Source organism: Mastigoproctus giganteus, chromosome 14 (assembly GCF_048544385.1).
Source record: "Mastigoproctus giganteus isolate SK-2022 chromosome 14, ASM4854438v1, whole genome shotgun sequence".
In the NCBI taxonomy this organism is placed as follows: Eukaryota; Metazoa; Arthropoda; class Arachnida; order Uropygi; family Thelyphonidae; genus Mastigoproctus; species Mastigoproctus giganteus.
The window spans coordinates 88,111,002-88,138,663 of NC_143588.1; the positions used below are offsets into that span (position 1 = coordinate 88,111,002).

General features: G+C 35.1%; 1 protein-coding gene across 1 annotated transcript in view; it reads left to right on the forward strand.

Annotated features, from left to right (window-relative positions):
* Sec6 (Exocyst complex component Sec6) overlaps positions 1–27,662 on the forward strand; it is a 347,920-nt gene that overhangs the window by 125,970 nt on the left and 194,288 nt on the right. The window contains exons 10-11 of the mRNA XM_090388448.1: positions 1,014–1,087; positions 26,059–26,154. Coding sequence (XP_090244574.1) covers positions 1,014–1,087; positions 26,059–26,154 — 170 coding nt within the window. The remainder of the gene's footprint in view (positions 1–1,013; positions 1,088–26,058; positions 26,155–27,662) is intronic.

The window sequence follows — 27,662 nt, forward strand, 5'->3', positions numbered from 1 at the left end:
GTTGGGAGATATGGTTAGGCAAATGAAGAGAGCAGATGTGTTTTAAGTTGGCTCTGGCAGCTTAACTGAAAGGGATTGACATCAAGTGTCTGATAGACAAAATGTTTGTTTAAAATTTGTGCAAATTTAATTCCTGTAATTTTTAAATTTATTTCACTAATTATGTAAATTTTATTGCAGAATTTTTGTGAAATTAATTTCAACAATATTTTGTAAATTCAATCTTTAACTTTTCTAAAGTATAGTATTTCTGCTGAGTTAAATTTTTTTCATTAACTTCAGTAGCTTAATTTTAACTTCACTAGTGGATAAAGTGGTGGTAACAGTTTAATTTCATTTCTGTAATATGGACTCTGCTTTTGTCTTTGGGGATGGATTTCTTTAGCAAGCTGCTGAATATGCATAACATAGTCAGCAGCTTGCACCAGCCTCACAAAGGACTGAGGGCTCTTTCTGTAGTGAAAGTAGGTTTTGATTGCTTAATTTAATTAATTTGGCTGGTTTGTTAATTTAGTTTTTTTATTAATAAATTTAACAGTAGTAGTAACCTAAATATGTAATGTGCTGCAGTTTTAGCATTATTAATTTCAAATGTTATTAATTCAACTGAACTGTTTGTTTATTTGACTAAATATACTATGTAAGTTTTTTTTGTTTTATTCTATTTGAAGAGGTAATTTTTGTCATTTTTGTCTCAATTTGTATATTTGTTTGATGGTAATGATCCTGCATCTGGTGGCATAAATATGAACTGTGTAAAAATCTAATGTCAAGTATTTCAAGCTCGTGCCTAGTATAAGAATATTCTGCAATTTCAGCTCTTTCCAAAAAGTACTTTGAGGGATACAGGCTTAAAACTTTATAATCACTTTATATTCTGATGCGAATTTTGTCATTCTTAGAATAATTGTATTCATTAATGATTATACATTTTCAAAGTAGTCTTTTCACTAAAAAAACATTTATGTAATTGTTTTTGGTTTTATTATTGCCTAATTTGATTTTTGTTTCAGCTGCAAGATGTTGTTGATAATGGACTTGTGGGGAATGAAGTTATTACTTTACTTACTTGGCTAAATACTTATGAGTGAGTATATGTGTAATAATTTTTAGATCCTATTTTTATGTCATTTAATTATAGATATATTTTGTGGAGTTCTGAAGACAGAACTCCACAAAATATATCAGAATATACCTGATAAAATCAGGTATCCATTAAAAAAAAAACACATCCTAAATAAAAATAGTAATCAAAATATTTGTATAGCAAAACAGATAATCAGTTTTACCAATAAGAATTCTGTCCTCTTGTTGGTAGTCCATTCTTGTGCTTATCTTCAGTTAGTGATTTTCATTGGACATCAGCTGGATGTTTTTTATTTAGTGTGTTTGTGTTGGAAGAAAAGCTGGAGAATTTTTCATTCAGACTTAATCAACTTACTTAGCCTTGTGAAAATTATCTTTCAGATTTTTAGTCTGAGTAGTCAGCGTATTGAACCAGCCTTCTACTTTTTTGAAGGGTGACTATGCAATCTAAGCAACTTGAGTGTGAACTGAAATCTGCATTCCCTCAATCAAATTCTGTTAAAAATCAAGTGTAGTGTCAGATGGAGGGAGGGAGGGAGAGAGGATAATGGGCAAAATAAAGACATGAAAATGAAGAAGTTAAAAGTGGAGAAGGGAGGCAAAAGAAAAGAAAATAAGGAAATGAAGATGGAGGAGAAAGAATAAATAATAATACTTAGGATTAACATGTGGTAAAATTCTACCTTCCTTCACATTTGAAGGATTAAGTAAAAAGTCTGCTGACGAGGCTAGTGGGAGTCATACGTGTTCCAAGCCGCTAAGTGGATTTTCTTATTTATTGATTCAAAATTATTGTTTTTCTAAAACTTTTGATTTTAATTTATTAGTATAGCATTATTTTGTGATTTTCTGATTAATCTGGTGTATTTATTCTTTACTCGGCCTTTAATTGCATAAAAGTATCGGTAAGGGTATCAAATCCACGTGTTACAAGTTGCGGCTCCGCTGAACGAGAAGTTTTTTAGCCGATTTATTGACCAATCGTTACATCAAATTATTTTCTATAAGTAGCTTATAGACCTAGTCAGGATCCTTAGTTTATTCTGAATTGAGACCAATCGTTACATCAAATTATTTTCTATAAGTAGCTTATAGACCTAGTCAGGATCCTTAGTTTATTCTGAATTGAGACAGTGAGATTTGGAAGTTAATTAATACTTAAGTGTTCGTAGATTTACCGTTCGTAACTTGCCGCCATTGTTATACGACACGTTATATCCCGAACTAGATAGCGTAAGCTTAGTATAGTACAGTTTATAATATAATATTGTCAATTAATCAGTAAAACCTATTAATTTTGTTAAACTTTGTTGTCAATTAAATTGTACTTTTAACTAAATACATATAACGACTTAGATACATATGTAACATAATTAATTAATACATAACTTGATACGGAAGTTATATAAACGGAACTCGTAGATAATACTTGATACTGAAAAATATATATAGCGTTATAACTGTGTTGGGATACAAGTTTAGGGTTATAATTTTGTACTGAAATTGAAATTTTATTGAAATTAAATCGAAATCATGACTCAGACTGGAGCAGCAAAGCAAAAGGCTCAAGCTAATGGGAGTGCTGTCGCTCAGGGGAGAACTGGGGGGGGGAGTTACCCTCTGCATCACAGCCTTTTAAAATGCACTGCTTGCATGATGTTTGTGGAGCAATCAGGTACAGGACATGATATTGCCACGGGGGATGTCTTTGTGTGTGCATGATGTAAGGAGTGTAAGGAAATCAGGCGAAAACTCAGCATTGTTAAGGGCCTATATGAGAGCTTGAAGGACAGGGTGGATGCCCTCGAAGGATCTGAATTGAGGGGCCCATCAAGCCCTCAGCTGCCCCCATCAACGCCAGAGCTTGCACTTGGCCATCATGCAACACAGCGGCAACCCCCAAGGCAGAATGTGCTGGTCCTACAGGAACTAGTAGTTATTGGTGACTCTATTGTCAGGGAAACGGGGACCATGCTAAAGGATGTAAAAAGGATAGGTGGAACAGGACCAGGGTATGTCTGCCAGGGACAAAGGTTGATGACATTGTAGAGCAGATATCATCTTTTAAGGGCACAAAAGGTGATATAGTTGTACATGTTGGCACTAATGATATTAAGAGTAGGAGACCGGCAGAATTACTTAACAAGTAATTCTGCCGGTCTCTTAACTGATTAGTTAAGAAACAGGTCACTGTTGAAAAAAGTCGTGAATTAGGGTTGAATTTGAAAGTGTCTGAAATTCTGCCCAGACACGATTGGAGGGAGTATATGATGAGAGCTTTGTCGATCAATTCGGCCCTGCAAAGATTGTGCAAGGCTCAAGGGGTAGAATTTTTTTCAGCCTGGTATGTACTTGTTAACAGGAGAGACTGCTTCTACAGGGATGGGATACACTTAAATAGAAAGGGTGCAAGAATATTTGCTGATGCTATCAAGGCAGTGTTAGGTAGGTCAGAAAACAGCTAGCTTGGGGGGATACAAGGACTAATAGATTAACAGTAGCCACTGTGCAGAGGTGAAAGTGAATCTTACACTGCTTCTATTGGAATGAACAGAAGCCTGGAAAACAAGATGCAGGATATTTCAGAGACTGCTGGGAGTCATTACGGTACAAGTAAACACATGGGTTGTGTTAGGGTTACTAGAATAGGAACAGGTGCATGTATACTTGCATGTATACCAATGCTAGGAGTTTGGTAAATAAATTTGATGAATTTGAGGTATTGCTCAAAGCATCAAAGGCAGATATTGTTGAGATATCAGAGACGTGGTGTCACACAGATATAAGGAATGCAGAACTGGAATTTGCAGAAAGGATAGACAGGATAGGAATGGAGGAGGGGTTATGCTATTAGTTAAGAAACAGACAAAATCCAAGGAAGTGAAGCTAGTCGACATCGCTGGACAGTGCAGTGTCGAGTCAGTTTGGTGTGACATAAGCATTGAGAGATCAAGATTGAGAGTAGGAGTGTGCTATAGGCCTAATAACTCTGATGAGTATAATAAGAAACTCTACAGAGGAAATAGAGTGGGCCAGTAAATCAGAGAGTCTTATAATGGGGGATTTTAATTTCCCAGTTATTGACTGGAATTTGTGGGTTGGTCACTCACACACTAGCAAGGCTTTTGTGGATTTATTGGATGATTGTGTTCTACATCAACATGTTTGGGAGGCAACTAGTGGGAGTAATACTCTTGATTTGATTATCATTAGTGATTCTCATGCATTAAGAATCTGTAGATAAAGGAACCACTAGGTGGCAGTGATTACAGTGTGCTGAAGTGGGATTTACTCAAAGGTAAATACCATCGGGGTAAAGGGAAGGGTTTTTGCTTTCGTAAAGGCAACTACGATGGTCTGAAACAGTATTTAAATTCTATACAGTGGGACCAACTGATGATGTTACCAACAGCAAATTCAAAATAGGAAGCATTCAAAGAATTTATCTTGGAAGCTACTAGGCTTTACATACCAACTAATAAATATTGTTCAAGATTTAGGCTTAAATGGATGTCAGATGAACTAATGAGACATATGGCAGAGAAGAAAAATGCATTGGGATACATATAAATTAACATGTGACACAGAAGCCTATGATAGATATAAGTTGATCTGTAAGCAAGTTACAAAGGAGGTTAGGCAGGCGAAGGCAGATTACGAGAAATCTTTGGCAAAGGATGCAAAGAAAAACAGCAAATAACCTTTATTATATAAACTCTAGAAGGAAGGGGATGAATCAGATTGGTCCACTTGATATCGATGGTTCAACTGTTGATGATCCTGCTCAGGTAGCTAACAAACTAAATGAATATTTTGCATCGACATTCACACATGAGGAGTTATTCAGCAAGGGGAATGCCAGAGGTGTATTCAACTCTGGCAGTAAGCTAGATAATCTTGTGATAACTGAGATAAAGTGGAGGAGAAATTGTTATAGATAAACACAAGAAATGCACCTGGGTTGGATGGGATCTATCCAGTTATATTAAAGGAGGCAGCAAAGGAAGAAAGCAAAACCTTAGCCATAATTATGAGAGTTTCCTTGGACTTAGGGGAGGTATCCATAGACTGGAGATGTGCAAATGTGACTCCAACACAAAGGAGGATCAAAGGCTGACACAAGTAATTATAGACCTGTGAGTTTAACTTCTGTTGCAGGAAATTTAATGGAGGCACTGGTTAAAGAAGCACTGCAGGATCATCTAGACAAGACTTCAGTTATAGCTCGGACACAGCATGGTTTTGTTAAGGGAAAGTCTTGCCTGACCAATTTGATTGGATACTATGATGCAGTCACAAAAGAACTGGATGCAGGGAATAACTTTGATATTATATATTTGGATCTTAGAAATGCTTTTGATACTGTTGCACATGGAAGACTGCTGCACAAATTGGAGCAGTGTGGCATTGGAGGCAAATTGCTGCTATGGATAAAGGGATGGTTCAGGGGGAGAAGACAGAGAGTGGTAATCAATGGACACTGCTCATCGTGGACTAATGTTATTAGTGGAGTCCCTCAGGGTTCAGTGTTGGGTCCATTATTGTTTTCTGTATTTATAAATAATATTGATGATGGTATATCAAGCTTAATGTCCAAGTTTGCAGACGATACAAAGGTTGGCAGGGTTGTTAAGGACACTACTGACGCTATGCTGCTGCAACAGGATCTGGAAAAGTTGAGCAGATGGGCTGAGAGGTGGCAAGTGAAGTTTAACATTGATAAATGTAAAGTACTACATATGGGAAACAGCAACCCCAGAGCAACGTATCAACTCTGTGGTACTACACTGACAGTGGTAGAGAATGAAAAGGACCTGTGGGTAATTGTGCAAGCAGATATGAAGTTCTCTGAGCAGTGCAGATGGGCTGCAAGAGTAGCTCATGGTGTCTTGTCAATGATACAGGAATTTTTCTAGCAGGGATAAGGAGATGACTATTCCCATTTATAAGGCAATGGTCAGGCCACACCTTGAGTACTGTATACAGGTCTGGAGGCCTCATTTCAAGAAGGATGTAGAGGTGCTGGAATGAGTACAAAGAAGGGCAACAAGATTAGTGAATGGAACAAAGGCTTAAGTTTTGTAAATTACAGTGTCTGGAGACTAGGCACCGGCGAGGTGATCTGATAGAGATGTATAAAGCCTTGAATGGTTTGAGCATGCTCAATGCTGATGGAATTCTTCCTCTTGCTCAGAATAATCACCTTAGAGGGCATAAATTCAAATTGAGGAAAGACAGATGTAGGATAGATGTGCGGAAATTTGCCTTTAGCCAGTGGGTAGTTGGTTGGTGGAACAGACTTCCATCCCTTGTTGTGGAAGTTGATAGCCTAAATAAATTTAAGGCTCAGCTGGATAGGTATTTCGAACGAACGGAGGGGTGAAGTGGAAGTGTTTTTTTTTTTTTTTTTTTTTTTTTTTGGCTGATGCTGCATAAGCTTGCTTTCTTGCATCCTATGCTAATGCTAAAGTAATGCTGAGTCATTTGACAGAAGGCAAGAGTAATCGCATAATTGCTATGATGCAAAAGCAAAAACTGCAATAATAAACTTTTTAAGAGTCTTCCTCCTACACAACACGTAACTGCTGTACAAGCAGTTCCTGTATGTAAAGTCAATTGATTTGGGAGGTGCAGTATGGCCTAAGTTGCCCTTGCATGAGAAAACACCACCACCACAACAACAACCTACACAACACTGGTTGGTTGGTTGGTTGGTTGGTTCACTCTAAGCTTTTGAACCCTGTAAAGTTAAAAAATATCCCATTTTAAAGGATTGCAAGATGATATTACAATACACAAGACAATATATGACAGAAGTATGAAATTTGAATAAGAGAAGTGAAAGACCTTTTTTAAACAGGATTCCACTAAGGGAAATTTTCAAAAAATATTGAGCATAATGAAGTAGAAAATTAATAAGACAGATGAATCACCCCAGGGGCTCACATCTGGTGAGTATGTGTATGTGTGCCTCCGTAGCCAGGTGGGCAAGAGCAGCAATGCGTAGCACACGCTTCTTGATTAGACCGGGGTTTGAGCCTATGACCACCAAATATGGAGGATGTGGAAAGGTCAGGGAATGACCACCGCATATCCCCGGAGCAATATGACCTTAGTTGCTAATGCTCCTAAATAACAAACAATAACTGGTGAGTATGGGCTTGGCACACCAAGGGTCCTGAGCTGGATATCTTCATTCTTCTCTTTCTTGGTGATTCCTCTCTCTCTCTCTCTCTCTCTCTCTCTCTCTCTCTCACTCTCACTCTCAGGGTAACTTGGGAAATTTTTTTTTTTTTTTTTTTGGCTGGTGCAGCATAAGCCTCAGTCTTCCTTCTACCATATAGATAATAATAATAATAAGTAAAGCAAAAGAATTTTCAAAAAAACTATTGAACATATGGATACCAACTGTTTTGGTATCCATATGTTCAATGGGATTAATGTTGAGGCATGTGTTACAGAACACAATAAGACCAAACCATATCCAAATCAAAGTGAAAGCAAAACACAGGTGAGTACAACAGATAATGAATAATAATAAATAGACTAATTAATAATTTGTTTCTGAGTAAGTAATAAGGTTATAAAGAAGTGGGATACTATTTCAACATAAGTTTTGAAATAGTTTGAGAAATAATGCTCACACTGATGTTCCAAATTTTTGTTTATGCTTTGGAGGGGCCATGATACCCCTTCTGTGACAGTGATATAGCTTGGGCTTAGGCTCTTTAGAAATGATTACATTTTTCACTACTAGTTGACCTAAAATAACTGATATTGTTTTAATCAGATAACAACACCCTGGAAGTGAATCTATTAATTATTAAACACTCAATGGTGACTGGTTTCATAACTTTTTGGTTCCATCACAGCATCAGATAACAGTTAGCCTCAGTCAGTGATCTTGTGCTGAGTGGTGAATGAATGTATCAAATCTAAATGTGCAGCCAAACGGTGCTTGGAAGAAAAACTTCTGATTGAAAATGATTGAGGGATCCTGTTAATGAATAATAGATTAACCTACTGGTGGTGTTATTCAATTGAAATGATATTAATTACTTTATTTTGACTCATGGATAGTGTCCATGAGTCAAATGCCCATGCTCCTAGACTCTTTTTCTAAAGAGTCTAGACAGAAATTTGGAATGCAGTACAATTGTTATTTCTCAAGTTATATCAAAATAAACTACTTAATAACCACAGAAATTTATCGTATACTAAGTGTAAACTATTTTTTAATTTATGCAATGGATATCAAGAAGGCAGCAGTAATAATTGAACCTTAACATTGTTTTTTTGTAATATACAGACTCAGTTATCACATTCTGAGTTTTGGGTTCCCAAATGAAATAGGATGAAGAACTGACATTCTTCCTGTAAGTCACATCTTAGGAGTTCTCTGAAATGTTTGTTTTTTAATCTGTTTGAATAACAGCATATGATAAGTAAAAATCAAATTGATGATATGAAACTTATACATAAGTAACAGATACACATGTATTCTTCACATAAAAAGTTTGATCAGGTTTAAATTTATAACCATTAAACATTCTAGGGTGGCTATCAATCTTAAGCTATTAATTTATTACAGCTTGATAAAATATTCTCTAAATATTTTTACAATCTGTTTAAATTCCTTTTATGCCTAAAAGTTTGATTTTTTGATATGCCACTAACAATGTGGTTTACGTTGAACAAAATAGCAACTTTTTGTTCAGATATTATGTTCCAAATTTCCATATTTATTTGAGTTTAACTTCCAAAAAATATTTCTCTTTGTGCCTTTCACACAAAGAGAAATATTCAGCTCACCTTTTCTCTCCTTGAGGTTTCTTGATGCGGTGTGAGTATTACGTGACAAACATTTAAATTGAAATGTGCTTTGTGTTGAGTTAATTGTTTGTTGATGGCATGAATGAAAAAAACAAACAAACTTTCCCAAAACTTTGAATAGCGCTAAATTTTGAGCAAGAAAAGGAGACAGAAAACAAATATGAAGAATTTGCTGCAACTATTTTGTCTGCTTTACTCGTTCTTAGAAATCAGTCATCAGTGTATATGTTAACATTTTTCATGATTCCGAATTTAAGTTATTAATTGCTGTTAGCTTCTCTGTAGATAATAATCATATCTATAATAGGACTGTATCCATTTTTTATAGACAAAATATTTTTATAGACCGAGATCTGTGTCTTTGAAAAGGCAAAAGCCTTTTCAAAGACCTAGATCTCTGAAATTGTAAGGCTACCACTAGTTTCCTAAATGCTACATTATAAATTAGTAGCACTTCTCTTTCAGTAGCATTATTTGCCACAGTAATGCTGCTGTGAAAGCCCATGGACTAATAAACAAGAATTCTGTTCTGTTTTTGTTTATTAAAAATTAAATTTAACGTAAATAGAGGAAAAACTGATTTGAATCTCTGTTTCTTGAACATTTCTTGATAAAGTTTATAACTAGTAGAAGCCTTATATTTATAACTTTCTACTGTAAGTTATGAGCTTTACTGTAAATTAGTTTTATTAATAAGGGGCCTTTTTTGTGTGGCATGCTACATTTTTACTGTTATGATTAAACTAACACCAGTGCCTTTTTTTGACTGTTAGAGGAATGTGTGATCCATCTGGAAAGTGTTATTAATAGTTAAAGAGCACATACCCAGTAATATTGCTTTCAAACATTGAGAAAATGATTGCAGATAGAAAATGAAAGAAATTTGGAGTGCACTTGGTAGAGATTTTTTTTTGAATTTTGATTTTATAGTTGTGATGCCAAGACCATGTACGTAGGCACTCAAGAAGAGAAATTCTGTTTTAAAAGTAAGCAGAATACACGTACTGTGATGTATAATTTTGTTTATTATTTATTATTATAATTCCAAGAAGAAAAGAAATTGGCTGTGTCCAGCATAGATTTTTAGAAAGGAGAAACAAAAAAAGAAAGGAAAGGGGGAAAAAAAAATTTTTATAATGGCAAAGAGTATCTTTAGATGGATATATTTCCTGTCTATGAAAGACCTTTGGTATAATGACTGTAGCATAATTGACCTCACTAAGTTTTTACAGATATCTTTTGTTTTATTTATTTATTTATTATTATTATTTTTTTTGTTTTAGTTAGTTGTTGGCACATCGGCTTCTGTGGCCATAATGTACCTCCCAAGGTTTTTGCAGTACTCTGATCCAAGCCCAAGTTAAAGCTTGGGATTCGAATCTGCGACCTTTGGGTTGCCAGGCAGGCACTTTACCCACCCGGCTAGCCTGGCCGGCTTTTGTTTTATAATCTAATATTGTGTTTTAACTGGCATAAAGAATAATGACAGATCTCATACTATCTTGAAGAAATAAACAAAGAAAATGTTTTGTGCTGAAAGGATGATTGGTTTTCTTTTTAATGTATTGTATTTATTTGTATATATTGTTTATTCTTTAATATTATGAGTTATACTTGTCATTTTATTTATTTAGTCTGTTACAAAAATAATACTTGATTATATTGTTTCTTGGTTTGAAATGCAGCAATGTTTATTGGAACCTGCACTCTCTGTTTAAGAGAGGAAATCACAACTGAGATGCTTTTGCATGACACAGTAGAAATCATTGTACTTCATAACATTTTTAAGGAAGTGCACATCACACCACTTATTTGTAATGTGGCACTACCCTCCTTTCCTCCACCAGATGACTGTTTCTTTGCTTATTGGCACCTTATCAGCGGCGGATAACACTTCATAACCTAGTGATGATTTAACTTGCAGGATGAAATAATAAAAACAGAGTGAAACAAAAAGTTTCCATATTTTAACTTTTAATTATCATTGACTTGTTTGTAGATAATAATTATTTATTATCTATTACTATTTTCTCTATTTCTGTTTTTGTAGATAATGATTGGGATTTAAATACAATTACTTTTTTTTTTTAATCAGGAAAATAGATGTTTAATAATTTTTTTTACTCAAAAAAACAGATAAATATAAATAAATATACACTTTGCATTACTAAATTAAATATTTTTTTAACTTAAAAAAAATAAATATTTACAATATCAGATTATATGTATTATTTATTATGAACATTGTAAAATACACTTTTTTTTACAGCAGGGAAATTAAATGAAAAGATAAAAGGTTTTTCAAAAGTATTGATTTCTTGAATTTGTGAGGTTACCCACATGAGTTTTCTTTAAGGCTACATTATGAATATGTAATTTTTCTCCAAAAGAGAAAGAAGTATAATGCTGCTTGTTTGTAATGGTGCCACTCTGAAAGTTAGGTATCCCTTCAGTGTATTACTTGACAACCCAATGAAGATTTTATTCACAAGATAGGAGATTTCACAAAAGGTTTGTAAATCATTGCTGGATTGTCAGGTGATGCTGCACTGATGGATGGTGCTTAGCATTTCACTAGTATAGTGCCAATACATACTGAAACGGTCCTCCAAGGACTGTTTTTTCAGAATGTATTGCATAGCAATTTTAGAGATGTGTTAAATATTTTTACAGACTTTTGAAAAGAATTCTTTTTCATTCAAATTTTCCTGTTCTGTTTAAAATGGTATTTCATAAAAAAGAAAAAAGCTATTTTCATAGTAAGTCTTACCATTTAAATAGCTTTTTTGTAAACATATTTTGAAATTCCAACTAGAAGTCTATGTAAACAAAGAAAATAGGACAAAAATATGTAGGCCACCAATGCATTATTTTATCAGAGGTAAAAGCAAATACCTTGATGGAGGAAAGGACATTTCGTCTTTTGCAATTCTTCTAGAATTTCTTATCTGCCTTTTTTTCCTTTTTTTTTTTTTTACTAATTCACATATTCATTTAATAGCATAACAATAAATAACATTAAATAATTATATTAATGTTTTTATTGCCTTACTGCATTATTAATGCATTATATTTAGGAGAATTAAGTACAATTTAATTCTGCTAAATATAATGCATTATGCTTTTGCATATTATTAGCATTAGCTGAGGCATATGATGCAAGAAAGCAAGCTTATAGAGCATCAGCCAAAAAAAAAAAAAAAAACCTTCTCTTTCACTCATCCAGTCACTCTGAATTTTTGTCTAGTTCAGCCTTAAATTTATTTAAGCAATCAACTTCCACAACAACAGATAGAAGTCTGTTCCAGCAATCAATTATCCGCTGGCTAAAGGAAAACTTCCACACATCTATTCTGGAAGTTTGAATCTATGCTCCCTCAGGTTCTTAATCTGAGCAAGTGGAAGTATCCCATCAGCATTGAGCCTGCTCAAACCATTCAAGGCCTTGTACACCTTAATCAGATCATCTCGCAGGTGCCTAGTCTCTGGATGCTGCAACTTGCAGAATTTAAGCCTCTCTTGGTAAGAGAACCCATTTGTTCCTCTCGCCAATCTTGTTGCCCTTCCTCGTACTCATTCTAGCAACTCTACATCCTTCCTAAAATGAGGCCTCCAGACCTGTACGCAGTACTCAAGGGGTGGCCTGACCATTGCCTTATACAAAGGTATGATCACCTCCTTGTCTCTGCTAGAAAAATTCCTATATATCATTGACAAAACTCCATGACCCCGCCTCTGACAGCCCATCTGGACTGCTCAGAGAACTTCATATCTGACTGTACAATTACCCTCATGTCTTTTTCATTCTCCACCTCCCTGAGTGTAGTACCACACAGTTGGTACATTTCTCTTGGGTTACTGCTACCCACATGCAGTACTTTGCATTGCATTTGTCAATATTAAACTTCAGTTGTCACTTCTCAGCCCATCTGCCTAACTTTTCTAGATCCTGTTGCAGTCGCATACTGTCTTTAGTGTTATTAACAACTCTGCCAACCTTTGTATCATCTGCAAACTTGGATATTAAGCCTGATATACCTTCATTAATGTCATTAATAAATACACAAAATAACAATAGGCCCAGCACCGAACCCTGCGGGACACCACTAATAACATTAGTCCACGTAGAGCAGTGATTACCGCTCTCTGTTTTCTCCCATTCAACCGTCCCTTTATCCATTGCAGTAGCTTACCCTTAATGCCATACTGCTCCAATTTGCACAGCAGTCTTCCATGTGCAACAGTATCAAAAGCTTTCCTGAAATCTAAGTATATGATATGAAAATTATTTTTTGCATTATCCAGTTCCTTTGTGACCACATTGTAGTATTCAATCAAATTGGTCAAACAAGACTTCCCCTTAACAAACCCATGCTGTGTCTGAACTATTACACAGTTTTGTCTGGATCATCCTGCATTACTTCTTTAAAAAGTGACACCATTATTTTCCCTGGAACAGAAGTTAAACTAACAGGTCTATAATTATTTGTGCCACCCTTTGAACCCCCTTTGCATGTTGGGGATACATTTGCACATTTCCAGTCCATGGGGACCTCCCCTGAATCTAAGGATGCTCTCATAATTATGGCTAAGGGTTTGCTTGCTTCCCTCGGTGCCTCCTTCAATATAAGTTAGATAGATTAGGATAGATTCCATCTTCCTCAGGTGCCTTTTTTATGTTCAACTTCATCAATTTCTCCTCCACTTTGCTCTCCGTTATTACAAAATCATTTTGCTCCCTGTTAGTTTAGTAAACTTTTGTCCTTCCCTTCCTTACAGAATTCAAATGTGTGAATGTAGACGCAAAATACTCATTCAATTTGTCAGCTATCTGAGCAGGATCATCAACAGTCGAACCACCAACATCAAGTGGACCAATCTGATTCATTCCCTTCCTTCTAGAGTTTACAGAAGTAAAGAACTCTTTGCTGTTTTTCTTTGCATCCTTTGCCAAAGATTTCTCTCGTAATCTGCCTTTGCCTGCGTAACCTGTTTTGTGACTTGATTACAGACTAGCTTATATCTGCCATAGGCTTTTATGTCGCCTGATAATTTATATGCATCCCACGCATTTTTCTTCTCTGCCACGAGCCTCATTAGTTCATCTGACATCCATTTAGGTCTAAATCTTGAACAGTATTTCTTAGTTGGTATGAAAAGCCTAGTAGCGTCCAAGATTAATTCCTTTAAGGCTTCACATTTAGAATTTCCTGTTTTTAACATCAGTTGATTCCACTGTATAGAATTTAAAAACTGTCTGAGACCACTGTAGTCACCTTTATGAAAACAAAAACCCTTCCCTTTACCCTTGATGCTAGTTACATCTTTAAGTAAATCCCACATCAGTAGACTGTGATCACTGCCACCTAGTGGTTCCTTTATCTGCAAATTCCTAATACATGCATCATCACTGCTAATAATCAGATCAAGAGTATTACTCCCTCTGGTTGCCCCTTGAACATGTTGCTGTAGAAAACAATCCTCCAATAAATCCACAGAAGTCTTGCTAGTGTGCAAGTGACCAAACCACAAGTTGCAGTCAATATCTGGAAAGTTAAAATCCCCATTACATTATTATACTTACCGTATTTGACGGCATATAAGACGCATAGGCATATAGGATGCACCCCCAATTTTAGAAAGGAAAATTAAGGAAAAAAAGTTTAGTGTATTTAGGCATTTAATATTTATTCTAATGTGTATAGTACAAAAAAGCTCATCCTAAACATGTCATCAGAACAGCAAAAAAAAATAGTAATACTGTATGATAATGCATTATTTAATTATTAATTTACCAATACAGCAATTTAAAAGAGAAATAAAAGACTCTTAGCTACATTATAAAATATTTTATATGAATCAAACTACCACTAGAATTGAAAATGAACAAAAGGACAGTGAGGGAATGGTAAAAAACATAAGTATTCTGTAAAGGAAAAGTTCAGTCATTTTTAAAATAAAAAAAAATCCACCTTCAAATCCCAAAAACTCTTCCTCGTTAATGTTGGTATCACTTAGGGCTTACAATACCGGGATCCCGGTAATTTTTTTCCGGTATTCAAATCCCTATATTGATACAAAATACTGGTTTTTCGGTACTAATTTAAAAAATAATTATCCATGAATTGAAAATGAACAAAAGGACAGTGAGGGAATGGTAAAAAACATAAGTATTCTGTAAAGGAAAAGTTCAGTCATTTTTAAAATAAAAAAAAATCCACCTTCAAATCCCAAAAACTCTTCCTCGTTAATGTTGGTATCACTTATGGCTTACAATACCGGGATCCCGGTAATTTTTTTCCGGTATTCAAATCCCTATATTGATACAAAATACCGGTTTTTCGGTACTAATTTAAAAAATAATTATCCATGAATTATTCACATAAAGGATATACAATCGACAACAATAAATCATTAATACTGCTGAATTTGAAAATAAGGGATTGTTATACACAGTACAAATGCAATGGAAACCTGAAAATGTCACGAAACTGTAAGACATAAAATCTTACAAATATATTTATCTTAGTAAGTATAGTGTGTGTGGAAGTAAAACACTTAAGGAATAACGAAAACATCATTATGGAAATATTTCCACTAGTGACAGTAGGCCTGGTAGTGCAATTAAGCAATATAGTGAACAATGGTATGGCAGGTGTGGAAGGATTAAAATTAAAAGCTTCTGTAATAGAGTTTAATCCCTCTATTACACTGCTACTTGAGGATGCGACACTTGGTGCATTTTGGGAAAGGGTGTCAGTATGGAGCAGTTCAAAGGTACTGTGAACAGGTGATCTTGAGGTAAAAGATGAAAGCGTTTTGTTGTGTGGGGAAAAATATTCCATTTTTCCCAACAAAGGAAGAAGAGTGAGTTTAAAGACTAACACCATGATTGGGCCAGGTTTAAATTAGATACGTAAATACATGCAAACCCCTCTGGGGTTTGCACATAAGCCTGCGTATAAAATAGTACAAGGGGGCGATTCTAACTTGCAATCAATTCAATAAATAAATGAATGAGAAGGAAATAAATAAGGTGCTCGCGCTGAAATAGGGTTTTGTGGTTGTTGTTTGGAGGGGTTTGTTGATTTCCAGTGGTAGTTCGGGTCTGGGAGTGTCCAGCATTTAAGGGTTCCGCCGGGCATGTTCCTGTGCTAGAAGTTAATCTGGAAGTTGAATAACAAGCCTGGCTTCTACCACTGCTGTGGAAATTTCCTTCAGCATTAACAGAGAACTGTTCTAGAAATCCCGAAATAAGACAGTACTGGAAGAGCTATACTCCAGAGATGCAGAGTTCAACTAAGAAGAGAGAGAGAGAGAGAGAGAGAGAGAGAGAGAGAGAGAGAGAGAGAGAGAGAGAGAAAAATCGCTGCACTCCGTGAAAGGAACCCATACAAAGGAATCCCACCGTGAAAGAAAAGGAAGGCAAGTCCTCTGAACTGTGTTGTTTTGGAAATGGTACTTAGATAAAGTGGGAGATTATTTTAGAGTAAGGTTGAAGTTTAGATAAAGTGGGAGATTATTTTAGAGTAAGATTGAAGTTTAAGAAACACGAGATATAAGGAAATGTTTGGTTTATTGGTTGAAGTTGTAAAGAAAATTGATATTGCTAAATTAAGAGAGATTACATGGAATTGTTAGTATTAAGTTAGCGACTTATGGATTGCTGTTGTGAAGAGATTGATATTGGTGATTAAGAGAAATATGAGAAAGTAGTAGTAGTAGTGTTATGTGATGCAAGAAAGCAAGCGTATGAGCTTATGCAGCATCAGCCAAAAAAAAAAAAAAAAAAAATCACACCATTCTCTCCAAATGCCTGTCCAGTTCCTCCTTAAATTTATTCAACCTATCAACTTCCACAACGACAGATGGAAGTTTGTTCCAGCAATTAACTACCCGCTGGCTAAAGGCAAATTTCCACACATCTATTCTACATATGTCCTTTCTTAATTTGAATTTATGCCCCCTTAGGTTCGTAATCTGAACAAGTGGAAGGATCCCATCAGAATTCAGTGTGCTGAACCCATTCAAGGCCTTATACACCTCAATCAGATCACCGCGCAGGTGCCTAGTCTCCAGCCACTGCAATTTGCAGAACTTAAGCCTCTCTTGGTAAGAGGATCCCTTCATTCCCCTCACCAGTCTTGTTGCCCTTCTCTGTACACGCTCAAGTAAATCTACATCCTTCCTAAAATGAGGCCTCCAGACCTGTACGCAGTACTGACCCTTGCCTTATACAGAGGGACAATCACCTTCTCCCTGCTAGCAAAATTCCTATATATCATTGACAAAACCCCATGACCTGCCCTGGCAGTTTGTCTGCATTGTTCAGAAAACTTCATATCTGACTGCACATCACTCCCAGGTCTTTTTCATTTTCTACCACCTTAAGTGTAGTACCACACAGTTGGTACGTTTCTCTGGGGTTACTTCTACCCATATGCAGTACTTTGCATTTGTCAAGGTTAAACTTCAGTTGCCACTTCTTAGCCCATCTGCCCAAATTATCTAGATCCTGTTGCAGTAGCACACTGCCATTACTGTCATTAACAACCCTGCCAACCTTTGTATCGTCTGCAAACTTCGACATTAAGCCTAATATACCTTCATCAATATCATTGATAAATATACAAAACAACAGTGGACCCAACACCAAACCCTGTGGGACTCCACTAATAACATTAGTCCAAGAAGAGCAGCACCCATTGATTACCACCCTCTGTCTTCTCCCACTTAACTAAAAAGTGATTAAAATTGAATTAGTTTAGTGTTTGAAGGTGTAGAGAGAGCTGAGATTATTAATTGAGAGAAATTTTATGGAAATGTTAGCATTTATTAACAGATTAAATGAGAAAAATGAGTAGATTAGATGTAAATGAACACTAGTTATGTATTGTAAGTAGATTTGTATGAAAATGAGTTTTGTTTTATAATTGTAGCATTGTTCTTGAGAAACTGACAGCTCACATATAATATATATACGATATATAATATATATATACAGCAGACTCTCGATTAATCAGGAAGCAGATTAACCGGGACACTTCAAGACTCCAAATTTAAAAAAAAAAAAAAAACCAGAAATCAAAAAATTCAAAAAAATAACTAGAAGAGGTATAAACAGATATTTTGCAAGTCGTAAATAAGCGGCATTATAAGTCATCACTGGTGATGACTTATAATGTACCTATTATCTTGCAATTCCCGCTGTCTTCACATCCGCCTCTCAAAAAAGAAAAAAAAAGAGAGAGAGAGACCAAATGTTTAGTTTGTTTTATTGCAGTGTGTCGATTTGTTGTGTTCCGTTGCAGCACAAAAGGACAAATTTGTTTTGTTATTTATGTCAGGGATGTCGGAATTTTTTTTATAGTAAATTTTTTTTTTGCTTAGAAATCGCAAAAATGATGGGTAAACACAAAAGAGTTGCGTTTTCAGTTAAACAAAAACTTGAAATTATTCAAAAGTTCGAAAACGGTGCATCTGTCAAACATTACCAGGTATCGATGAAGTAAGACTCGACGAAGTAAGAAGTCCTGGAACGTATCCTTATGTATGTCGGGGAGTTTTGTATTTTTGGGAAATCGATTAATCGGGATTTGTTTTTTTCCATCTATCCCAGAAAATCGAGAGTCTATTGTACTTGTGGGGAAGGGGGGTATCCCACAGCTGCTGGAAATTTTAATTTTTTAACACAGTCAGGTAGCTTGTGGGGCTTAGTGCTTGAGGGGAACTGCTGTACGAAAATCATAACAGTGGCCACTGACGGTGACAGAGAAATAAAAATTAACAAATAAATAAATACCCCCAACAACTTAGATTTGGTTTCCTCACCAAGCTTAATCATCAGTCCCTTTCTTTCGTTAATATGGATATAGTGCCATAAAAAGTCAAAAAGGAAATAAGATTTTTTGAAGATGAGGGAATAAGGGGGGGGGATAAACTGCAACTCATCTACTACTATCTCAGTACAAAACACCAACCAGTACAGAATCCAAAAGGAATTTTCTGCTGCTAATTAAATATGTACCAAAATTAGATCCGGTTTAAATGATAAACACTATTGAGTTTCTTAAGAGCTCACTTTATTTGGACGGCAAGTGTGGATGCTTATTTTTTTTGTTTTTAGAATAACTGTATGATTAATAATTTTTGCTAGAATATTTATTATTATAATAAAAGTTTGATTTAAAACATGAATTCAAGTAATTACTTGTTTTTTTCCTTACTTTATTGTACCTAATTGTCATCAAAATTTATTGCGAAATTTTTTTTTTTTTTTTTTTTTGGAATACCAGTATTAATACTGGTATCCTGGTTTCATAAATTAAAAATACCGAAATACCAGTATTAAGATTTTGACCGGTATTGTGAGCCCTAGTATGACTGTCTTCAAATAACGCAGCATCTTCAGTGCCCACAAGGGCATTACTAATTCCAGTCTTCTTGAAAGACTTTATAATTATTTTACCACTTATATTTCTCCAAGATTCCTTAACCCATTCACACACCTGTACAGTGGTGGGTTTCTTCATTCTTCCTGTGGGTGTGAGGTCATGATTGCATTCTCCCAGCCATTTGTTCCACTGTTCTCTCATATTTTACTTAAATGGCTTGTTTATAGACACATCCAAAGGCTGCAATTGGCTTGTCCTTCTACCAGGAATGACAACTACCTGTGTATTGAATTCCCTCACCCTCTTTTTAATGACTTTAGTTCTATGGGCTCTGAACTGGTCCCAAATGAGAAGAGATGGTTTCCTTAAGAGAGCACCAGGACACCTTGCCCATATTTCTGGAGCCATAAATTCATTCCAGATTCATCATCCATACTTTTTGGATGAACATGAACAAATACACCTTCTGGAATTTTTTCCTTGGGTGAAGTTTTTCTTTTCAATATTAAAAATGGTGGTAGTTTTGTGCCATCAGCACAGTAGGCCAAAACTACTGTGTAATATGTTTTCTCATGCCCTGTGTTTCTTATTGACACCGTTTTAGACCCTTTGATATTCACAGTGTTGTTGGATGGTGCATTAAAAGTCAGTGGGACCTCGTCCATATTTCCTATTTGAACAAGTTCAAAAGAAGTTCGTTTTCGTGCCTTTATTACAAATTTATGGAATTCCAGTATTTTTTATTCATAATCTGCTGATAATTTTTGCTCAATTGATGTTTTTGTATACATTGATAAACTGTTCCTTTGCATGAATCGGTAACACCAGTTCCAGAAAAATTTGGAATTCCTCATCCTTCTGCTAATATCCTGGCCTTATGCATAATCATTTTGGTAGAAACACTTCCTAAATTTCTTTCATCTACTACCCACTTTTTTACATCTTCAAGTTCTGGCCAATGCGGGGCAGTATGACAAAGGTTATGTTTCCTTTTTTTAGCAGCTTGAAGTTCTTTTTTCTGCTTCCACCAGATGCATATCATTCTTTCCGTAGGTGGTGGCCCAAAAAACCTTTTCACAGCTCTGTTACCATGTTTTTTAGCATGATCTATTATGTTTAGTTTATATCCGATAGTGTAATTCAACCTCTTTATATGCCAAATGCCAAGATGAAACAATATTGTTATGAAACAGGGTTCTGATTAAAAACAACTGTGTTCAATTAACACTGTTCTTTATTTTATTTCAGTCACACACAATTAAAGTACACTACCATACACGGAGATGCACTCAACATCTCAAAAGCCCGCACAAAACTAACTGGCCTGCTGGTTGTGCCACCTTTTAAAGAATTGGTGAACTATTGAGCAACCTGGAGAAGAATCTTGAAGCTTCCATCGCCTTCTAAGGCTTTTCCTGTGTTCCCTGGCTTTAGAAACTTCTTGAAACTGATTCCAAACAACTCTTCAAGTCCAAAAGTACCCTAGGGTGTCCCATTATCCTCAGAAACGAAAATATCTGACCGAATGCTGAAATACAACCTGCCTGCTTGCCCCCATGCCAATGAGGGAAGCCCACTTCCACATATAGGATGCAGGATGATTTTTCAAGGTATTTTTTCAGAAAAAAAAGTGCATCTTATATGCCGTCAAATATGGTAAATATACCGATACAAATTTTTAACATCAGACCGGAGAAGTCGTTCACATTTGATTAATGCTTGTTTCAGTCTCTACTTACCTATATTCTGATTATCGTTACTTATTGGAAAATTAATGTGGTTAGCAATATTTGACCAAGTAACTGTCATATTTTATTGATGTTTATTGCAACAGAACAAGTTTAACTGAAACTTTGATATCAGTTAAATTAAGGTTAATAGAATTTTTCTATTAAGTCTGTTTTTGTTTTGATTAGATTTGTATTTAGAGACCACTAGATAAGTATTTATATAGCATTCTAGTGACTCATTTCATTAGAGAGTTGATATTAGTCTTGGTTGTATGTCTGCATATGCAAATATGTGTTTGTTTATCTATTTCATTTTTTTTTTTTTTTGATGGTAGTTGAGTTCTGTAATTAAAAGGGTAATTTTATTTTCTCAGTCTAAATTTGGCTTCTTTAATTGCTTTGTCTGCCGGCCTGCTTAGTGACGGCTTACTGATTAGTGTACTGATACCTTCATATAATTTTCAAAAATTAAATTCAGGTATTAGCTACCCTCAACTTGCATTATTTGGATTATTGTTTTTATTGCCACTAAGTAGTATGGTACTGTGTATTAACGTACAAATTAGCAACAAAATAATTTGAATTAGGTGTTTCCAGATTTGTATACTGAATTGCTTTCTCAATGTCCTTAAATAATATTTTCTTCTGATATTTACATGTTTTTAAATCATAGCTAGTCATGAAAAGATATTAAAAAATGAAATAGAAAGAATACTGTACCTGGCATGTTAGCTAGTTAAAAGTATTTTTTGTAGTTTTGCTTTGAACCAGTCAGTATTCCTTATATACTGTATAATGTATACTATTATATACTACTGTAATTATATATACTATATTATATAATTTGGTATTATATATATTATATAATACATAATGATATTATATATTACAGTAGTATATATTATATATTACTGTTATATAATACTGTATAATATATACCTTATATACTACTGTAATTCCTTATATATATATATTTAACTCTTACTTAGTGAAATATATATTTCACTCTTTCATGTATTTTTATGTTAAATTGGTTAAATTATTTAAGTTATTAAATTGGAATTTTTTTTATTATTATTTTAGTTAAGGTGAATCTATAAATATTAGAAGATGATACTATTTTATGATACTGAGAAAGCAGTTCCTTATTCAAATCGCAAAATATGTGATTTAATTTATTATTTTGTTGCAAGTTTGATATTTATTTATTTTGTTGCCAATTTCATTGTTGTGGAATGATGTTAAAACATTGTTCCACAATACTCACGTACAGTGTTGTGGAACAACATATTTACACTATAATGTCAGTGGCAATAAAAGCAATATTCCAGATAATGCAGGTTGAATGTTCTTATTACTTCATTTTAATTAGTATCTTTGATATCTTTTAAAGGCAATATCAGATTTTCAAAGATATTTATTTCTGTATTGAATTTACTGAACAAAGCATAACTTTTCAAGACCTGTAGCAGTTCCATTTTTGTTAAAAGATTGTGTTGGCACGTGATCAAGGGATTGGCAAGAGCCTCTACATTATGTTGTGCTTTCTAACTTCAATGTGGAAATAAATATTTTCAAAAATTATATTGCAACGTAAGTGTTATAATTTACAATTGAACTCTTTTGTGCATTCCATTTTCTGATTTTAATCCTAAATTCCATATACAGAAATTTAACTGTAATGTACCCTTAACTCTTTAGCTGCTGATATGAAGGCCCTTATAGATATCCTGTTTTATTGAATTTAAAAAATAGAACTTCTAGTGCTGGTGTGACTTGGAAAGAATGGATTAGAATCATGAAGGATATTTCTTTATTAGGTCTGCTGGTGGATGGAGAAGCCTTGGTCATAACTATAAGCGTTTTCTATACAAGGAAGGGGGATATACAATTACAAAATACGGTCAATTCCGGTTATTTGGGACACATCAGGACTAGTGCATTTTGGCCCAATTAAGCGGCTGCCCCAATTATCCGAAATTTCACGTAAAAGAAAAACAGAATTGTAAAAGCAAAATTGCAAAAACAATTGTAAAAGAAAAACAGAAAAGAGTTCTTTACCTATTTAAACTCAAGAAGGAAAGGGATGAGTCAGATTGGTCCACTGGATGTTGATGGTTCAACAGTTGAGGATCCTGTTCAGGTGGCTAACAATCTAAACGAGTATTTTGCATCTACATTCACACATGAGGAGTTAGTTATTCAGGAAGGGGAATGTCGTAGGTGAAGTAAACATTGGCAGTGAGCTAGATTATTTTCTAATAACTGAGAGGAAAGTGGAGGAGAAATTGCTGAGGATAAACATAAAAAAGGCACCAGGGGTGGATGGGATCTATCCAGTTATATTAAAGGAGGCAGCAAAGGAAGTAAGCAAACCCCTAGCCATAATTATGAGAGCTTCTTTGGACTCAGGGGAGGTACCCATGGACTGGAGATGTGCAAATGTAACCCCAATTCACAAAGGAGGATCAAAGGCTGACACAAGTAATTATAGACCTGTTAGTTTAACTTCGGTTCCAGGAAAATTAATGGAGGCACTGGTTAAAGAAGCACTGCAGGATCATCTGGACAAGAATTCAGTTATAGCTCAGACACAGCATGGTTTTGTTAAGGGCAGGTCTTGTCTGACCAATTTGATTGGATACTATGATGTAGTCACAAAAGAACTGGATGCAGGGAATAACTTTGATATTATATATTTGGATCTTAGAAAGGCTTTTGATACTGTTGCGCATGGAAGACTGCTGCACAAATTGGAGAAGTGTGGCATTGGAGGCAAATTGCTGCTATGGATAAAGGGATGGTTGAGTGGCAGAAGACAGAGAGTGGTAATCAATGGACACTGCTCAACGTGGACTAATGTTATTAGTGGAGTTCCTCAGGGTTCAGTGTTGGGTCCATTGTTGTTTTCTGTATTTATAAATGATATTGATGATGGTGTATCAGGCTTAATGTCCAAGTTTGCAGACGATACCAAGGTTGGCAGGGTTGTTAAGGACACTACTGATACTATGCTGCTGCAACAGGATCTGGAAAGGTTGAGCAGATGGCCTGAGAGGTGGCAAATGAAGTTTAACATTGACAAATGTAAAGTACTACATATGGGAAACAGTAACCCCAGATCAACGTATCAACTCTGTGGTACTACGCTGACAGTGGTAGAGAATGAAAAGGACCTGGGGGTAATTGTGCAGGCAGATATGAAGTTCTCTGAGCAGTGCAGACGAGCTGCAAGAGTAGCTCATGGTGTCTTGTCAATGATATACAGGAATTTTTCTAGCAGGGATAAGGATGTGATTATTCCCTTGTATAAGGATTGGTCAGGCCACACCTTGAGTACTGTATACAGGTCTGGAGGCCTCATTTCAAGAAGGATGTAGAGCTGCTCGAACGAGTACAGAGAAGGGCAACAAGATTAGTGAATGGAACAAAGTGTTGCTCTTACGAAGAAAGGCTTAAGTTTTGCAAATTACAGAGCCTGGAGACTAGGCATCGGCGAGGTGATCTGATAGAGGTGTATAAGGCTTTGAATGGCTTGAGCATGCTCAATGCCGATGGGTTCTTCCTCTTGCTCAGAATAATCACCTGAGAGGGCATAAATTCAAATTGAGGAAGGACGGATGTCGGATAGATGTGCGGAAATTTTCCTTTAGCCAGCGGGCAGTTGGTTTGTGGAATAGACTCTCATCGCTTGTTGTTGAAGTTTATAGCCTAAATAAATTTAAGGCTCAGCTGGACAAGTATTTCGAACAAACGGAGGGGTGAAATGGGAGTAGTGGTTTTTTTTTTTTTTGGCTGATGCTGAATAAGCTTGCTTTCTTGCATCGTATGCCTCTACTAATGCTAATGCTAAAAAAAGTTAAAAATACAATGGACCCTGCTTTACAATTGGTTCACTGTACAATCAAATCACGTTACAGTGGAGTCACCATAGTAAAGTACCGTTCACTATACGATGTGTAGTAAGCGCCGGTCACTGTGATCACGTTTGTGAATTGAATTTTAATTCTATTAAACAGCGATTCTAATTAGTGCAAATAGCAGGAATATTATCAACAGGCTATAAAAGTAAAGATATATTAAGCACAAATTTACCCTTTATTACCTTACCAATTAAAAAAATAAATGATATTTAAAAATTGGAAGAATTAATACGTACTGTAATATGTACATACTAACTAGTTGACATTTCTGTTCACTGACATTTGTGGGTGGGGGTTAAAATTTAAAACAGTAAAAAGATAATTAATCAATTATCAAGGCACACACAAATTGCAAGCAACACGACATGCGCAAGTGAGAACAGAGTAACAAGTTATAAAGCTTTAAAAATAGGAATGAAGAGAAGATTCCGAAAATTAATTTTTTTATATGATTGAAGATTTCATGGAAGTGTAAATACATTTCGCCATAATAACCCACATAATTCCAGCTGTCGGTATTATCGCAAATTCAATAAGATCGAGTTTACTATCCATTTATGATAGATTGCACTAACAGAAAAGCCCAATAAACATGCCTGCTATTTTTTTTTTTTTTTTTTGTTGGACCTCCAGAAATCCAACCGAACCACATGGTATGGTCAGAGACAAGCGTAGGGTAATCTCCAGTTCTGCCGTCTCATGCCCCAATTAAACGGCTTGTTGTCCCAATTAAGCGAAGTAAACCCTGGCTATTTTCTTGATTGGGTTCTGTTTTTTCAGATTTGCCCCAAATAAATGGCTGCCCCGATTAACCTGTGGCCCAAATAACCGGAATCCACTGGTTATTTGGTATATGATATATACACATACATCCTTCATTTGTAGTATGAACCACATAATACTGTAATTTGGAGAAAACATTTGCAAAACCAAAACTATTGAGTAAACTATGATAAAAATGGAGATTATGTTCTTGATGTATTTCTGTTTTTGTATTTTTTAAAATTTTTCTGCTGTTTTGATATATGAAAAGTAATATATAGAGAGCATCATATAATCTGGTACTTGATTTTACCAACTTTATTTATTTAGGAGCCCTGATCTTATGAATCATCCAGACTTGAATTTTGATGTAAAGAAATTGGGACCACTACTAGAAAATAAGATCGTTGAAAAAGTTACTGAACAGTAAGTACTGAAATTGGGCTTCTTTTATAAAACCAGTAGTAGTAGTCTATATTTGCATACTAAGTACTTTATCCAGATATTAAAATAGCTTATAAAATAGTTTATTTTTACTTATGCTATCCTCCAGTATGCTATATCAAAAATCATTTGTTTAGGAAAAAAATTTTTTTAATACAGCGAAGCCTTGCATAATGCGAGTTTGATTAATGTGTTTTTCAGTTACCACTATTTGAAAAAAATTATACCACTTTTCACGATGCAAATTTCCAGTTAACGTGATCTTTTTTTTATACGATAGTTGAAAATCGCATGCTAAGCTACCGCGCATCGCATGGGCAATAAACAAACGTTTGCCTGCTGCCCGCCTCAGTGTGTTACTTGTTTGTGTCCCGCTAATAAAGTCACTTGCAGACTTGCATTTAAAAATTCTAATTTTTAAATGCAAAAAAAAAAAAATTTTAATTTCTAAATGAGCCAGATGAAAATGTTACTGCAAAGGAGATAACGGTAAAAGAACTAGATGACATCTTTGAAGTTCTCTGCAATATTTATTTCACCAGGGCCTAGAGAAGATTGTTGTTGAAATGAAAAATTATTGATGAAAAAAAAGAAATCCAACCCTGTTCAAATATTTCCTTAACAAATAGTTTCTTCATTGTGTGTTTTATGCCAGAGGTTCCCAAACTTTCTCAGTTCACCGCACCCATAGTGTCTCAGTAATTTTTTTACGGCACCCCTAGGCCAAAAGAAATACCTAACAGTTCCGTTTATTAAGAAGTTAGGTCCAAACAACTTATTAAATAATGTGAAACTGTGAACTACCTTGATCTAGTAGTTTGCACAGTGTCCAACAGATGTTAAGTATCGCTGTGTTTCCCTTGAAAATTTAAAATATTCCGCAGTGCACAGTTTGGGAACTGCTATTTTATGCAATAAACATTTCATTCAGTAATTATTTTCATTACCTTTTACATGGTATACAGTTAAAATTTTTAAAATTCTTTTACATTTTTATATTTTTAAAATTCTTTATGGACATTCCCGAAGGTCAAGGAGAAATTTACGTTTTGCACGATGAGCTTGCAGAACAAATTAATTGCATTGATCGAAACCAGCCTGTATTGAATATGACCCACAAGGAACTTTATTGGCATCATTAATTCTCTAAGGATACTTTCTACAAGTTTTTTTATGGCTGAATATTTCTTCCATTCTTCCTTAAAGCCGTGGCTAGTTATGTTTGAACTAGGACATCTTGTTCTGGTTCTTAATTGTTGTTCTAAATGGGCCAGAAATGAGAGGTTAACAACACTGTTCTCATGCATATACCGTTGTCCCGACAGTACTTTGTATGATAGAAGTATGGCACCTCTTCAAAACGTTGCTACAGAATTTCAGAAATTGACAGAATTTTATGTAAGGCAGAATTATTTTTGTTTAGCAGCAGAATACAATATGGGATGATAAATCATGTAATCCAAGAATGAGATGCAATTGGTTGTGATATG